Below are 17,860 nucleotides of genomic sequence, written 5' to 3' on the forward strand. Positions count from 1 at the left end.
TAAGAAACTGAATAAATGTCTCTACTTTGTACACTGTTGATACATGTAACTTGTGAGTACAACATATTTACTGTTAAATTCTGTTTTTACAGGATCTTGGGGATTGTATTTTTGGTGTTTGGGTTTGCCACCCTGTTTGGTAGCCTGGTCTACTGCGTATATCTGTGCAGGGATGCTAAACATCCAAAAGATGTAAACCTCGAAGATCTCTACTGGACGCATCACTGGCAAAAATCGGTAGGCACGACAGATGTCCGCAAGAGCGACCCAGACCGTTACAGCGACCGTTATTCCGTCGGCAAGTACAGTGACAGGTACTGAAGACGACAGAAGTGATTACTCCATCAAGCAGTCTGGTGGAAACTGCGTGGTAGTTGTGGTGTGCAAGGTGTTGAGAAGAGGACACTGTTGTATAACTTTTGGTGCTAATGTAGTGTAGCAACTACAATTAAAGTGTAAACTAACTACTGTATTTTAATCCAGCTGACTGTTACATAATAATTTTGTTTCACTAATGCCACACTGGTGTCAATGATGTAATTCTCCCCTCTCCTCCTAAAAAAGCCTGAAAGTTTACCTGTATTGTCTTTATTACATATATCACTTGTATTTGACTATAACAATGCTGGACTGTCACATTTGCAGTGATGCTTCGATTGATATAGTTGGCTGCTTTGATGTTATACTTGTGTTATACAGACAAACAATGAAACTGGCCACAGTTATTAGTGAATGATGATACAATCATAGCTACAAGTGTATGTGGGAGGCCAAAGAGGCTTGTTTATTAACACAGGAGCAGTACAGCCTAAAAGCAATAAGTGTAAAAAAGTAACCTTGGACCATATAGTGGATGTTAGCGGATGTGTTGAGAAATGGGATACATACAGAAATAAGAACTTCACACACACACACACACACACACACACACACTAATGGAGAGAAAACTATACCTAGCTTTTGGAAATGTTAACTCCTTGGGAGGGGGAGGGGGTGGGGGAGAGCGATAGGTTACTTATGAGAAAGTTCCCACCTGTTGTGAGGACGAGAGGAAACAAAGTGAAGGAAAAGGAATCAAAGAGAGAGAGAGAGAGAGAGAGAGAGAGAGAGAGAGAGAGAGAGAGAGAGTAGGAGGTCAAAGACAGAACTTTGGTAAGTGCCGATATCTAATGTACTATGTACTTCAGACAGAAAGTTGAATATGTACCGCGTATCTTTCTTGTGGAGATTACTTAAAACATCCATACTGCAGTGATGTAAGCCTGTTATTTGCTACCCAAAAAGTTTCCAGTAAATTCCTATTCCATTTTCACTTTAATGTGACAGATAAAATATCTCATTCAAGATATTTTTATGCAGATTCTTTGACTTTGTATATGTTTGTTCTCTGATAATAACTTCATACTTGTGCAAATATTGTTACAATAGACTTTTGGTTTGCTAAATCATGACAGATAAATAAAGCAATCCTTTAAAAAATCATCCCTTTACTGGTAGGACTGAATGTAGATAAGCAGAATGGGCCAGCACTTAAAATATCCATTTGATAAAAGTTTACAAAAAAATTGAAATATTTTTAGTCACTCTTAATATTGCTGAATAAAGTGTTTTCTTATGTTGATAATATTAAAATTCACCATGTGGAAATACAAAATGAGTTATAAATAAAATGAATCCTGCTATTTCCAGATACAGGTGTCTTTACCACTTATGCTATAGAGTAATTGCATAGTACACATGGTGTCACAAAAAGGATAGAATGACACCTGTGAAAGAACCAAACTTGATAAAATTAATTTAAATGCAGCACAAACAACATGAGTGAGTTCTGCACCTAATTTAATTTGTGCACATTTTGTTTTCTGTCAAAATTCCAAACACTATTAGAACATTTATAACTTCTTTCATATATATTAAAGATGGTATTCCTATTAGTTTGAAATCCTCTTACGAAAACATGCACTAATTGTGTCTCATCAGTCAGTAAATGTGCCAACAAGTTAACATCACACTGTCAATAGTTCTGCAACTTCACAGGTTTCCCTCTTTTTATCTTATATGATTTTAGTAATAATGCATGCATGTGTGAAAATTACTAGAAAGTACATATTAAGATGGCAATTTCAGTTGTTTGAGTTAATATAATATCACCAGAATACAATCCTTGCAGTTAATGGTAAAACCAGTGAGAGTAAGATATGCAGACTGGTCACCCTTTTTATTTTACTGCCAGATCAGTAATTATGTGTGAAATGTGATCTACATCTACATCTGATCAGCAGCCACAGCACATTTTCCCAGGGTTTTCCACGGTACGAACATTTTTTAATATTTAGCATGTCTTTCTTAATTAACATTCATACAACAACAACAACAAAAAACACACCTGGCAGATGTTTAAATCCATGTTACACAGATATTTTGCAATATTTATACAACAAGTTTGACCTTGACTGTCAAGTCAATACAGCAAGACATAGTGCAAAGCATGCTGCAATATCTGTAAAAATAATGTATTATTGCAATCAGTTCTGATCTGCATCAGTCTTTGTGATATTTATTCAATCGGTAAGTAACATGTTTCAATTTTAAAAATACAAAAGTTATATTTACAGTGAAACATGGAAAATTACTTGCTTAAAAGATAATATGTTACCGTATTTACTCGAATCTAAGCCACACTTTTTTTCCGGTTTTTGTAATCCAAAAAAACCGCCTGCGGCTTAGAATCGAGTGCAAAGTAAGCGTAAGTTCTGCAAAATGATGGCAGGTGCCGCCACAACTAACTTCTGCAGTCGAATATATGTAGCGTTACACAGGCATGCTTTGCGGGCACAAAGATAAATACTGGCGCCAAAACCTCTGCGTCAGTAAAAAAAGAAAGGTGGAAGACGAGATTTTTTCTCTGCCCCAAGTTTCGACCGCTGCATTTTCATACATTATCCAATGAAGGAAATACAAATTTCGTATTGTTCATCTTCGAATGTAGCAGCATTTCAGTGTACTACGAAAATCCGACTGGCGAGACTGGGATGTTTGTCAATATGGTAAACTCTAAGATCTGAATTTTTTCCTACCTGTGAGAAGAGATGGTTGCTAATAGGAACTTTTATGAATTGTGAATCACATGCAGTATTCTCTTCACCATAAGAATAATACGAATATAAACATTTTGTCGTGTATTCTTTCGTATTTGCAGCAATCTCATTTAAATCCTGTCTGCCTAATAAACTAAGAAACTAGAGTGAGACAACAGCAAACGCGGAAGAATACACATATCAGGTCATGTTTATATTAGTATTATTCTTATGCCTAATAATGATACAGTCATAAATGAAGCACGGCAATTGACTAGATTTTTAAATCTAAGATGACTAATTTCGGTGCAGAATGTAATGTACTACAAGAGGCGTCTGCAAAGATTTTCAAACGGAGAAAAATTTTCGCTAAACCCTCGTTCAGAACATCTTCTATCATACGCAGCCTATTATTTGGTTCTTGTTGATCATTATCAAAGAAAGCAGCAGTGTAAGTAACAACAAATAGCAGTCTCTTGCCATTGTTTCGCTAATGAGACGATTCCCCCCCCTCTCTCTCTCTCCTTTTTATTGTAAGCGGCGGTACCGTGCACAAAAGCAAGCCATGTGGCGAGCGGCGACAGGCCGTAAACACTCATTATCAGAAAGCGACAAACAATGCATGGCACAATACGGTAATGCATTTTCAGCTTAGAGTGATGTAAACACCTATAACAGAGAGAACGGCACTTATCAGATCAAAGAAAAATAAGCAATCAATTCAAACCAGATGAAGCACGTGAAAAAGGAAGGGTACCCATAGAAAGGGTATGAGGATATTGAAAGGGTAATGCAGTATGTAAAGGGGGACGAAAATCTAATAGTCATGGGCGACTGGAATGCAGTTGTAGGGGAAGGAGTAGAAGAAAAGGTTACAGGAGAATATCGGCTTGGGACAAGGAATGAAAGAGGAGAAAGACTAATTGAGTTCTGTAACAAGTTTCAGCTAGTAATAGCGAATACCCTGTTCAAGAATCACAAGAGGAGGAGGTATACTTGGAAAAGGCCGGGAGATACGGGAAGATTTCAATTAGATTACATCATGGCCAGACAAAGATTCCGAAATCAGATACTGGATTGTAAGGCGTACCCAGGAGCAGCTATAGACTCAGATCACAATATAGTAGTGATGAAGAGTAGGCTGAAGTTCAAGACATTAGTCAGGAAGAATCGATACGCAAAGAAGTGGGATACGGAAGTACTAAGGAATGACGAGATACGTTTGAAGTTCTCTAGCGCTATAGATGCAGCAATAACGAATAGTGCAGTAGGCAGTACAGTTGAAGAGGAATGGACATCTCTAAAAAGGGCCATCACAGAAGTTGGGAAGGAAAACATAGGTACAAAGAAGGTAGCTGTGAAGAAACCATGGGTAACAGAAGAAATACTTCAGTTGATTGATGAAAGGAGGAAGTACAAACATGTTCCGGGAAAATCAGGAATACAGAAATACAAGTCGCTGAGGAATGAAATAAATAGGAAGTGCAGGGAAGCTAAGGCGAAATGGCTGCAGGAAAAATGTGAAGACATCGAAAAAGATATGATTGTCGGAAGGACAGACTCAGCATACAGGAAAGTCAAAACAACGTTTGGTGACATTAAAAGCAACGGAGGTAACATTAAGAGTGCAATGGGAATTCCACTGTTAAATGCAGAGGAGAGAGCAGATAGGTGGAAAGAATACATTGAAAGCCTCTATGAGGGTGAAGATTTGTCTGATGTGATAGAAGAAGAAACAGGAGTCGATTTAGAAGAGATAGGGGATCCAGTATTAGAATCGGAATTTAAAAGAGCTTTGGAGGACTTACGGTCAAATAAGGCAGAAGGGATGGATAACATTCCATCAGAATTTCTAAAATCATTGGGGGAAGTGGCAACAAAACGACTATTCACATTGGTGTGTAGAATATATGAGTCTGGCGATATACCATCTGATTTTCGGAAAAGCATCAAACACACAATTCCGAAGACGGCAAGAGCTGACAAGTGCGAGAATTATCGCACAATCAGCTTAACAGCTCATGCATTGAAGCTGCTTACAAGAATAATATACAGAAGAATGGTAAAGAAAATTGAGACTGCGCTAGGTGACGATCAGTTTGGCTTTAGGAAAAGTAAAGGGACGAGAGAGGCAATTCTGACGTTACGGCTAATAATGGAAGCAAGGCTAAAGAAAAATCAAGACACTTTCATAGGATTTGTCGACCTGGAAAAAGCGTTTGACAATATAAAATGGTGCAAGCTGTTCGAGATTCTGAAAAAAGTGGGGGTAAGCTATAGGGAGAGATGGGTCATATACAATATGTACAACAACCAAGAGGGAATAATAAGAGTGGATGATCAAGAACGAAGTGCTCGTATTAAGAAGGGTGTAAGACAAGGCTGCAGCCTTTCACTCCTACTCTTCAATCTGTACATCGAGGAAGCAATGATGGAAATAAAAGAAAGGTTCAGGAGTGGAATTAAAATACAAGGTGAAAGGATATCAATGATACGATTCGCTGATGACATTGCCATCCTGAGTGAAAGTGAAGAAGAATTAAATGATCTGCTGAATGGAATGAACAGTCTAATGAGTACACAGTATGGTTTGAGAGTAAATCTGAGAAAGATGAAGGTAATGAGAAGTAGTAGAAATGAGAACAGTGAGAAACTTAACATCAGGATTGATGGTCACGAAGTCAATGAAGTTAAGGAATTCTGCTACCTAGGCAGTAAAATAACCAATGACGGACGGAGCAAGGAGGACATCAAAAGCAGACTCGCTATGGCAAAAAAGGCATTTCTGGCCAAGAGAAGTCTACCAATATCAAATACCGGCCTTAATTTGAGGAAGAAATTTCTGAGGATGTACGTCTGGAGTACAGCATTGTATGGTAGTGAAACATGGATTGTGGGAAAACCGGAACAGAAGAGAATCGAAGCATTTGAGATGTGGTGCTATAGACGAATGTTGAAAATTAGGTGGACTGATAAGGTAAGGAATGATGAGGTTCTACGAAGAATCGGAGAGGAAAGGAATATGTGGAAAACACTGATAAGGAGAAGGGACGGGATGATAGGACATCTGCTAAGACATGAGGGAATGACTTCCATGGTATTAGAGGGAGCTGTAGAGGGCAAAAACTGTAGAGGAAGACAGAGATTGGAATACGTCAAGCAAATAATTGAGGACGTAGGTTGCAAGTGCTACTCTGAGATGAAGAGGTTAGCACAGGAAAGGAATTCGTGGCGGGCCGCATCAAACCAGTCAGTAGACTGATGGGGGAAAAAAAAAAAAAAAGACCACATATAAATATGGACGGAGCGTCTGACGCATAGCAATGGCTACCTGGTAAAGGTTAACTGCTAAGCTTACGGCTCGAACCAAACTACTGTAGCTATATCATCATTCATTCGACCTAAATTATGTCTCATATTATAATGGACCAACTTTGTTTCGATTTGGAGGTGCGGCCTAAAACTTTTCTCTCACCTTGAATTTCGAGTCTCAAATTTCAGGTGCGGCTTAGATTCAGGAATTTTTGTTTCCTCCTTTATTTAGAGTCTCATTTTTCAGGTGCGGCTTAGATTTGAATGCGGCTTAGATTCGAGTAAATACAGTAACTCGTACCATGTAACCTTATGGTTACTAACACATTGCAGTTAACGTTTTTGATGTTTCATTATGTTTGTGCAAGAGAACGATCATTATCCAAAAATAAATCTCTGTATTGTTGGATCTTCATGGATACTCTCTCAGTGGTACACTATTTACTACTGTATGTGCAGAGAACTAAACTACCACAGAGTAATATACAGGTGTCTACCAATTACATGTCAATATTGTGGAAACTCTGCCAGTTGTCAGACTGAGTTCTCTGGCGTACAAGAATTATTCTCTTAAAAACATACTGTAAAGGTTGAGAAAACTTTGAGCAGCTACAACATTTCTCGCATCAGAGAAAGATCTTTTAAGTAAAAAATAATAAAATAATTTATTTTCTTACAAATATATACAATACAAAATACTGATGTTTGTAATCTTTGTACAAAAACATACACTAAGATATTTTGAGATTCTTTCATACTGTGTGAGACTCTTCTGGAGATTCTTACATATCACAGCTAGTAATAAACTTCATACATGTGCCAAAGTATGGCTATGAGAAGAGTACTTGTTGTACTTCAGTTTTATTAACAAATGTTGAAGTTTTCGTTGTACATTCCCAAACAGTTCTGGAATGTCTGTTTTACCTCTGTTCTTGCTGTACACATTTATGTAAATTCCCAGTACAACAAGCATGCCAGACCATACATATCTGTAAGAAGAAAAACAAAATGCTACAGTTAACAGATAATATTAACAATGGAATTGTATAATATATTCTAAGTGTGACATATGCTGATGATGATGCATAAAGTGGGTAAAAACAGTCAAGGCACTGAGTAAAGAAAAATGCTTGGGGAAGGTTTTTCAATAAGATGGTTTACACTGGAGGGATAGAAATACAAAGGAACTTGCAAAATTAATTACAAAATGTCTGCAGAGGAAACAGTTCTCATAATTCTGAGCAGTGCTAGGATTACCGTACTTCACATGAAAGGATATAGGTCTGTAGTTTTTTGCCTATCAGTCACCTCACCATTATGTACAAGATATTCTATACAATTACCATCAACTGCACTGAAAAAATATTGCATTTCAATTATACAAAGGAATACTTGAGGTTTGGAAGTGAATACAGTGCAACAAGCCATTTACGTATCATAAATGCAACTACAGAAGGTAGCAGTAAGTATGAATTACCACTCTGACTGGGATTCACTGAGTCTGAGAAAGCTTTTGACTCAGTTTCAAAAAAGTATGTAGTGACAACATTTGAGGAACATGACACTGAATCAACCTACACCAATATACTGACGAATATAAATGTCAATCATGATTCATTAGGGTAGCACAAAATTCAAACTGAAAGAGGAGCCAGGCAAGGAGATTCCATACAACTCAGAGCCTTGAATTGGAAAACCATACATGTTAGTGGAACATATGTGACCCACCTTCATTCTGCTGATGACACTGTACTGTTTGCCTTTAGAGCAATTAAATTTCGGCAAGAAATTGAGGGACTTAACACATCAAGTTTTAAAGCAACTGTGAAAATCAATTAACTGTACTAAGACTGGTCCGGTATAAGAAGGGTTTGGAAGGCCCTAATCTGGTCATGCTACTATATAAAGTAACAAAAATATATAAAATAAAATATAACAAACATACTGAAAAGCAGTACCAATTAACAATGTAATCACAGAACCAGTTAACTATCTTTAGTATTTGGAGCAGTTGAAGGCAACAAGCAAAACAGACAAATGAAAGAGTAAAAACGGCATGATATTCCTTTGATAAACTCAACTGTGTCTTCAAAATTAAGTTTACAATGAGCCTGAAAAGAAACATTTTCAACTTTCATCACAAAGATGTGGACTTTCAATGTGAAGGCCAGTCAAAAATTAAAAGTCATTAAGAGAGCAATAGAGAGGACTACAGAGAGGAAACGAACAAATGGATCGGAGAAGAGAGTGGAATGAAAGCCATAATTATGACTGTAATGAAAAGGATATTAATATTTAAACAATGAGCTAACAGAAGGCAAGTAGGTGACATTGGGAAACAAGCAGGGGAAATTCTGGAGTCTATAACTGAATACTGTGATGTATATGCTGGTTTAGAGGCCGTTATTCTGCAGGCAAACGGATGATGATCATTTTCTTCATGTGGGGTGCCACAGCTGCACATTTGTTAAGACATTTTGAAGTTTACCACCTCGGTTATTTTTCAAAATAACACCTGAGGTGGAAAACTTCAAAATGTCTCTTAAGATGATGATGATGCTGCAAATATAATCAAAACAATCCCTATCCTTAATCATTCTTACTACCTCAGCTAAATATTTTCAAACAATAGTACATAAAAATTCCAATTTTAGTTTTGTTTCAATCAATAACTTAAAGAGTAAAGATAACAAATCACAAGTAACAAAACTATTACAGTTGATATAGAGTACACACACACACACACACACACACACACACACACACACACACACACCTGCATCGTTTCGATGATTACACTGTGCTGGTATTGCAGCTCAGCTGGGACTGGGTAGAGTGGACGAGGGGAGACAGGAGGTGGGAAGTGGAATAGAGTGCATACATGTATGAGGAAAAAAATTCCCGGATTTCTCGGTTAAAAATTCACTTTCTCCCAGATGAAAATACATTTTTTCCGTGTTAAGTAACAGCATACTTTTCCTCGGAACTGTAAAACTTATCAATCCTTTAAATAGTTGTGGTTTTATACACCGGCTTTAGAAAACGAAACTCGGGGGAAAAAACACGTTTTGTAAAGATGTCTGATGTGCAGCAACATGTACACTGCATATTTTCGTATTACAAAAGTATAAATTCACATTCCACTAAACACCGCATGTCACTTTCCGAAAGATTAAAATCGAGATTGGGATGCACTTTTGTAAGCCAGTTGTAGCTCATGTCAAGTGATCTCGTCAGCTGGTGAATGACAGCAGAAATTCAGATCATAAGACATGTGATGTAGTCAGCCAATAGCAACATCACTGTTAAGTAGCAAGAACACACAAATAGGAAAAGGTAATGGTTTAAATTAATATACATACTGTTCCTACAAGAACAGCAAAGTTTCCACATACAATATTGGTCTCTAAGATTAATGAGCTGCAGGAGAAGCTAAGATTTCATACATAATGTTGATCATTTTTGCGCATGTTACACTTTAAGATACATCATACAAATGCGCCAGTAAAATTTTTAACAACGACATAAATGTCTAATATTCTGGGCTCAAAAATATTCTAAATGGTCATCCTCAAAGATTTGATTAATTCCCAGTGTCCGGGAAACCTTTTCAGGTGAATCACGTGAGTCCAAATGACACCTCCACCAATGCACTGCCCTATTATACTTTGTGTGCACAATACAAACACAGGGCGTATACATGGACAAGGAAAAAAAATTCCTGGATTTTTTCCCGGTTGAAAATAAACTTTTTCCGTTTTAACTGACAATATACTTTTCGTTGGCACTGTAAAACTTTTCAATTCTTTTTATCCTTATGGTTTTATACACCGACGTAGAATTTCCCGGCACTTTAGATAATGAAATGCAGGGGGGAAAAAAACCACATTTCGAAAAGATCTTTGATGTGCAGCAACATGTACGCTGCATATTTTTGTGTTACAAAGGAATAAATTCGAATACCACCTAACACCACTTGTTACTTTCCGAAGCATTCACATCGAGATAGCAACACGCTTTTGTAAGCCAGTCATAGCTCATGTCACGTGATCTCGCCAGATGATGACAGCATAGGACACGTGATGTAGTTGGCCAATAGCAAGATCACTCTTAAGTAGCGCGAACACACAAATAAGAAAAGTTAATGGTTTAAATTAATATACATAGTGTTGCTACCAGAAAAGCAAAGCTTTCACAAATAATATTGGTCTCGAAGATTGATAAGTTGCAAGAAAAGCTAAGCTTCCACATATAATGTTGACCTTTTTTGCGCGTGTTGCACTTTAAGATACATCACACGAATGTGCCAGTAAAATTTTTAATAACGGTGTAAATGTCTGATCTTCTGGGCTCGAAATTCTTCTAGATGGTTGTTCTCAGAGTTGAGATTCAAACGCTATGTGATTTAAGAAATTCATCGGACATTCGTGCACGGAGTTCATCTTGCGTAAAACGCAATTTACTTTGAAAGTAACGCTTTCCAAACAACCATTCAGAATATTTTCCCGCGACCTGTTAGAAATAGATTCGTTTCAGCAGTTGCCAGAGAGCGCCAGATAACACGCGTCGCCGCGCTGCACTTGCACAGCTACGATGACGCAGGAAGTCCGTATGTGTAAAACATTAAAAGATTTTACATTATGTCATAAAAGAAACAAGACATTAGAGGTTACTCCAAGAGCATGGGAATTTTGTGAACTATAATAAAATGCATCATTTGGCTTAAAGTGTACATCCGTATGTCCAGATTCAGAAGTAAATTTTCTTGGAGTACCAGTACTGTATTATCTCATATTTGGTTCTTTATTAAGGCATAATGCCATACGAGGTAGAAGATAGAAAATGTGAACTTAAAATGCAGCAAACAGTTGAAACTAGCCAATAGTCTGGAATTAAACACTTCGTTTCAAATAAATTGACTGCCTCAGCAGAAAAGATTAATAAAAGTCAAATTTCTTTAGCAAACCGACAAAAATAGCTTCATTGTTCCACAAGGCGATTAATGCTTGACTGTCAGAAAGGTGGAAACAAAATAAAACCTGAAACTAATTACATATTTCAGCCTTCCGTAACTATGTGGATGTATTTTAATTCACTTGATAGCTCCGGCCACTGTAATTCGTTTTGTTTTCATTTGACCTGAGAGCAATAACAGAAGAGGAAACAGCAAAATCACTTAATGTAAACACGGGTCACGTGGTGACTACCACCTCCCACTACAACTCAGACTGCTCTGTAAATCAGGACCGGATGTAGGCATTTCCGAACCGGGGCAATATTAGATAGTGGCACTCCCCCTCCCTCGAGCATGAGGTAGGACGCAAAAAATTAAAAAAACTGACTTTTCAAAAATATCTTCATTTTGTAGCGCACATCTTTCTGAAGAGTCTCATACATAAAACATATTTATTCGAGGGAACGTAAGACATGTTATTTGGTCTAAGTGCAGTGCCACGGTTCTCCACACAGCATTCTTCCATCGCACGTCTCTGTATTTCGCTCTATGGAATTCAAACATGTAATATTTTGTAATGGAATGGCTGCCATCAAACTACACTCCTGGAAATGGAAAAAAGAACACATTGACACCAGTGTGTCAGACCCACCATACTTGCTCCGGACACTGCGAGAGGGCTGTACAAGCAATGATCACACGCACGGCACAGCGGACACACCAGGAACCGCGGTGTTGGCCGTCGAATGGCGCTAGCTGCGCAGCATTTGTGCACCGCCGCCGTCAGTGTCAGCCAGTTTGCCGTGGCATACGGAGCTCCATCGCAGTCTTTAACACTGGTAGCATGCCGCGACAGCGTGGACGTGAACCGTATGTGCAGTTGACGGACTTTGAGCGAGGGCGTATAGTGGGCATGCGGGAGGCCGGGTGGACGTACCGCCGAATTGCTCAACACGTGGGGCGTGAGATCTCCACAGTACATCGATGTTGTCGCCAGTGGTCGGCGGAAGGTGCACGTGCCCGTCGACCTGGGACCGGACCGTAGCGACGCACGGATCCACGCCAAGACAGTAGGATCCTACGCAGTGCCGTAGGGGACCGCACCGCCACTTCCCAGCAAATTAGGGACACTGTTGCTCCTGGGGTATCGGCGAGGACCATTCGCAACCGTCTCCATGAAGCTGGGCTACGGTCCCGTACACCGTTAGGCCGTCTTCCGCTCACGCCCCAACATCGTGCAGCCCGCCTCCAGTGGTGTCGCGACAGGCGTGAATGGAGGGACGAATGGAGACGTGTCGTCTTCAGCGATGAGAGTCGCTTCTGCCTTGGTGCCAATGATGGTCGTATGCATGTTTGGCGCCGTGCAGGTGAGCGCCACAATCAGGACTGCATACGACCGAGGCACACAGGGCCAACACCCGGCATCATGGTGTGGGGAGCGATCTCCTACACTGGCCGTACACCACAGGTGATCGTCGAGGGGACACTGAATAGTGCACGGTACATCCAAACCGTAATCGAACCCATCGTTCTACCATTCCTAGACCGGCAAGGGAACTTGCTGTTCCAACAGGACAATGCACGTCCGCATGTATCCCGTGCCACCCAACATGCTCTAGAAGGTGTAAGTCAACTACCCTGGCCAGCAAGATCTCCGGATCTGTCCCCCATTGAGCATGTTTGGGACTGGATGAAGCGTCGTCTCACGCGGTCTGCACGTCGAGCACGAACGCTGGTCCAACTGAGGCGCCAGGTGGAAATGGCATGGCAAGCCGTTCCACAGGACTACATCCAGCATCTCTACGATCGTCTCCATGGGAGAATAGCAGCCTGCATTGCTGCGAAAGGTGGATATACACTGTACTAGTGCCGACATTGTGCATGCTCTGTTGCCTGTGTCTATGTACCTGTGGTTCTGTCAGTGTGATCATGTGATGTATCTAACCCCAGGAATGTGTCAATAAAGTTTCCCCTTCCTGGGACAATGAATTCACGGTGTTCTTATTTCAATTTCCAGGAGTGTATATTCACGACAGTGGAAATTAAAATGTCCCGTGGTGCCTCTCCTGCTCCCAATTGGCCGGTTTGACACCCTGCTCCTCTTTTAAAAAATCTTGCAATTAATACTGGATAGGATTATTTATAACTGGCAGAACAAGAACTCTTCAGAAAATTTACAGTCTTTACGGCCTATTAACTAATAACTTGCTGATTTGTGTGACATAAAATTAAATATAGGATACATAAAACTAATAGAGACAAGCAAGACAGTACAAATTTCTTCAACCGTTAAGTCCTACCTTTTTTTCCTCTCTAATCTTGCCACAGCTTTATATGGCATACTTTCCTTTCTGGGAAATAATCTATTACCTCATCAAAGTTCGTCAACATTTTGCTACATGAAAAAACAAAATGTCATTGTCTAATACTAGAAAAGCTGATAATAGAAATTGTTCCCAAGACTGGTGTGGTTTCTCGATCTGATTACGTGTATTTTGTCACTGCTATATGAAACAAAATAGGCCTGCCCAGTATTGCAGCAGTTGTTACACACACCAAATAAATGAGACTGTTTTGGCACAAATGGTCACTTTTATAACACGACGGAATATAATTCACAAAGTACCAATATCAAGTGCCTATTAGGCGTAATACAAACATAAAGTTTTATGCTAGGAAATAGTTTCACATTTCATTCATACATTCTAGCTTCTGAAGCATGAGATCGAGAGGTAGTAGTACGAAATTTTTATATAAATTCAAATCGTCATATTCTTCCGCAATTTGTGTGAGTCCCCGTTTCTTCTCCGTCCTCGTCCTAACAAACAATCTTGTCATCACTAACTCTGTAACTATTCCTGTCAGTGTCAAAACTTATTCTCTGGTTAATTTCACTAACCCTGTCACAATCACCGTTTTAGTTATACCGCACTTATTCTCCGGTTAGGCATTATTACGTGTTCATACAACGCGTTTTCTGCACTACTCCCAGAACAGAACTTTAGTGGCTGCTAGCCGGGGTCTGTATAACTGGCCCTTAGTGGTGTAGCGGTCTGGCCAAAAATTTTCTGTCAAAATTTCATGTTCTTGGACACATGGAGGAGACAATATGCAATCTTTGTTGCCTGTTATTCCCGTTAGTCATTTATTTCCACTCTGATAGTCTGAATCTATGGAATTCGCTAGTAGCTATAACAATGGTCATCATTTGCAAACCCAGTTAACCACATAAACAGCTCTTGGCATTCACCTGTTCGGCTTTATTCCACTCAGCTCCTATAGACCCATCCCCTTTTGTCTGCAGGAAAGTTTATTTCTAGATGCGAGGGGGATTCCCCTGGCAGAGACATCACGTACACTATGCACGCATTCAAAAATCAACTTACAATTCTTTCAGAAATCGACTCAGAATTTGTTCAAAAATGTTCAAAAACCAACCGGGATGCGTTCAAAATCATATGAGTAATTGATAGATCAACATGTGCTGTATGCTAGGCACTTTGTGAAACAAGGTCTTTTTCCTCAATAATATGAATTTGGCAGCCCCCCCCTCCCCCCTGAAACTGCCGCCCGGAGCAGATACCACGGTTTGTCCCCGCCCCCTTGTTCCGGGCCTGTTGCGCATACGCGAATCTGACATCTTAGGTGCACAAGTAAAATTTTTCCAGATAGCATCTGGCTGCTTGCTCCTATTGCTTATACAGCTAAATGCCACACTTCTGTAGCCAGAAGCGGGAGAAGGTATTACTCATACGAGACTCAATCGCAATGTAAACAGTTGTGGCGTCACGTTCATCGGAGGCAATTTGTTTTTATGAAACATTGCATAGTCTCCCTCAAGCCATTGACACATTTTGCTGAAGGCAGATGCTTGTATGAGCACTGTGTTTTGTTGTTGCATATGGTGAATTTCCTTTGCAATCTAAGTTTTATTTTCGTTTCTTTTCTCTCGTTCACTTTTTATTGCTGCAGTACTATTCTGCACTAGCGAGATACAGTAATATTCTTTGTTAGAGTATTGGTTCTTACCAGTCAAAGTTACAAAAATTTAACTGAAAACTAAAACAATGAAAAATTTCTGGAATTCTAAGAAATTCCCGGGTTTTTCCCGGTTTTCTCCCGGATGTAAAAATTCCTGGGTTTTTCCCGGATCTCCCGGGTCATATACACCCTGTGGAAGGAAGTCTTGGGGAAGGCTGGCTGACAGCTGGGAGGGGGAGACAACAGGCTTACCACATGGCAATGGAGCACTGGTGAGCTCAATCTGGCTTCTGGCAGAGGGAACACAGGGAGCACACTGCAAAGGGACACCCCCTAGTCTGCCAATACCATTCTGGACTGGAACAGCTTAACCATTTCCTTTGCCAGGGCTTCAACTAGCTATCATTATGCTTGTAAACGAGGAACATTCTACCCACAACCCTCCCCAGCCCTCCAGGTTACTATTCCACTGCCCATTCAAAATATACAGGATGAGTCTCAAAGGACATTACAGCTTCGAAATGATACAGATGGAGATAACTTATAGAATCAGTAGATGTGTCACTTTGTAGCAAACAACCCCAAGTTTCACATAAAAGTGCCAAGTGTCATTTCCGTTCAATGTGACTACCATTTGTGATGCGGCAAACATCCCACTGTACCAAATCAGGTGTAACTTGTGCAACAGCAGCGTAGATTTAATTTTTCAAGTCAGCTACTCTGTTTGGTGGGGGAAGAACATACACACAGTCTTTAATGAAACTCCAGAGTAAGAACTGCAGTGGTGTTGCATCAGGGGAGCGAGGGGCCACATGATTGGCCCTTCACAGCCAATCCACTGCCTTGGGAAGTGGTTATCAAGGAAACCTCAAACTACTGCGAGGAAATGAGATGCTGTACTGTCTCGCTGGCAGTAAAGCATCCCATCTTGTCCATTTTCATCGATGAGGAATTAAAAAGTTTTCAAACATATCCAGATACACAGTACCAGTGACATAATCATCAACACCCCGGTGACCTGGTAATTTATCATGTCGTACTGAACAACCTGTCTCAACAAAGTTCTTGTGCCATGAGTAAATTGTAGGCCTGCTCGGAGATTCTTTACTGTATTCAGTGCAAAATTTGTGCCAAACAGTTGTTGCAGAGTTCATTTCATGAAACCAAAACACACTCCACACCAGTGAAAGCAGCCATTTTAAGTGTGCACTATGCTGACATTCCTGGGGTGGAATTGGGTACTGATCCAAACCTGAGGTTGTTTGCTACATAATGACAAATCTACAAATTCTGTAAATTGTCTCAATAAATTTCTATATCATTCCAAAGTTGTGAAGTCCTTTTTGACTCACCCTGTATAACACCCTACTAGCCCATCTTTATGCCAAACCTACTCTCATCCCTTTTCGACATGGGTCATATGCCTCTGTATGACCCAGGTGGCAGACCTGTCCGGTACACTCAAGGACTCCAGTCCCGTCACAGGTTTACCCTACCCTATCAGAGGAAGACCCAACTGTGAAAGCATTCACATCATGTACGAGCTCTGCTGAATTCCTGCACACCGTTTTACATGAGCATGATCACCATCAAGCTGCTCATCTGAAGAGTTGACCATCCAGTGGCAGGACACAGTTGCTGAGCACAACATTCTCAGTTTCAATGGCTCCCTCACAACTGTGCCATCTGGTTCTCTGCCCACAGCAGCTTCTCTTGATTATTTACATAGGAGTGAAGTGAAACGAAGTTGGATTCCCTTGTTATCAGTTGTACCGAAGTTCTCACTATTTACTTCAGTACATTCTTTATTATGTTCAGATGTTTATACATAGCCCCGTGTTTTTATTTATTTATTTACACATCAAGTTCTGTAGGACCAAATTGAGGAGCAAATCTCCAAGGTCATGTAATGTGTCAGCACATGAAATTACAACATAAAAGTAATAACAGATAATCAACAATACAACAAGAAATAGCTTAATTTTTTCAAGGAACTTCTCAACAGAATAAAAGGAGTGACCATGAGGAAACTCTTCAGCTCCAATTTGAAAGCGCGTGGATTACTGCTAAGATTTTTGAGTTCTAGTGGTAGCTTACTGAAAATGGATGCAGCACTATACTGCACACCTTTCTGCACAAGAGTTAAGGAAGTCTGATCCAAATGCAGGTTTGATTTCTGCCAAGTATTAAAAGAGTGAAAGCTGATTATTCTTGGGAATAAGCTAATATTGTTAACAAGAAATGACAGTAAGGAATATATATATTGTGAGGGCAATGTCAAAATACCCAAACTAGGGAACAGGGGTCGACAAGAGGTTTGTGAACTTACACCACTTAGTGCCCGAACCGCCCGTTTCTGAGCCAAAAATATCCTTTTAGAATGGGAAGAGTTACCCCAAAATATAATACTAAAAGACATCCATGAATGAAAACAAGCAAAGTAAACTAATTTTCATGTCAAATGATCACTCACTTCAGATACCGTTCGAATAGTAAAAATGGCAGCATTAAGTCTTTGAACAAAATCTTGAACATG

The 17,860-nt window shown here is 39.8% G+C and overlaps 2 protein-coding genes across 3 annotated transcripts in view; one reads left to right on the forward strand and one right to left on the reverse strand.

The window, feature by feature from the left end:
- Positions 1-520, forward strand: part of LOC124605427 — a 139,052-nt gene extending 138,532 nt beyond the window's left edge. The window contains exon 4 of the mRNA XM_047137086.1: positions 93-520. Within this exon, the coding sequence (XP_046993042.1) occupies positions 93-321 (229 nt within the window). The 3' untranslated portion in view covers positions 322-520. The remainder of the gene's footprint in view (positions 1-92) is intronic.
- A 6,574-nt stretch (positions 521-7,094) lies between these two features.
- Positions 7,095-17,860, reverse strand: part of LOC124605426 (adenosine 3'-phospho 5'-phosphosulfate transporter 2) — a 57,819-nt gene continuing 47,053 nt past the window's right edge. Inside the window, exon 6 of one of the 2 annotated variants that reach the window (XM_047137085.1) lies at positions 7,095-7,378. In XM_047137085.1, coding sequence (XP_046993041.1) covers positions 7,198-7,378 — 181 coding nt within the window. In that variant the 3' untranslated portion in view covers positions 7,095-7,197. The remainder of the gene's footprint in view (positions 7,379-17,860) is intronic. The other variant, XR_006978643.1, reaches the window with a different exon arrangement.

The sequence above is a fragment of the Schistocerca americana genome, chromosome 3, assembly GCF_021461395.2.
Source record: "Schistocerca americana isolate TAMUIC-IGC-003095 chromosome 3, iqSchAmer2.1, whole genome shotgun sequence".
NCBI classification, from domain to species: domain Eukaryota; kingdom Metazoa; phylum Arthropoda; class Insecta; order Orthoptera; family Acrididae; genus Schistocerca; species Schistocerca americana.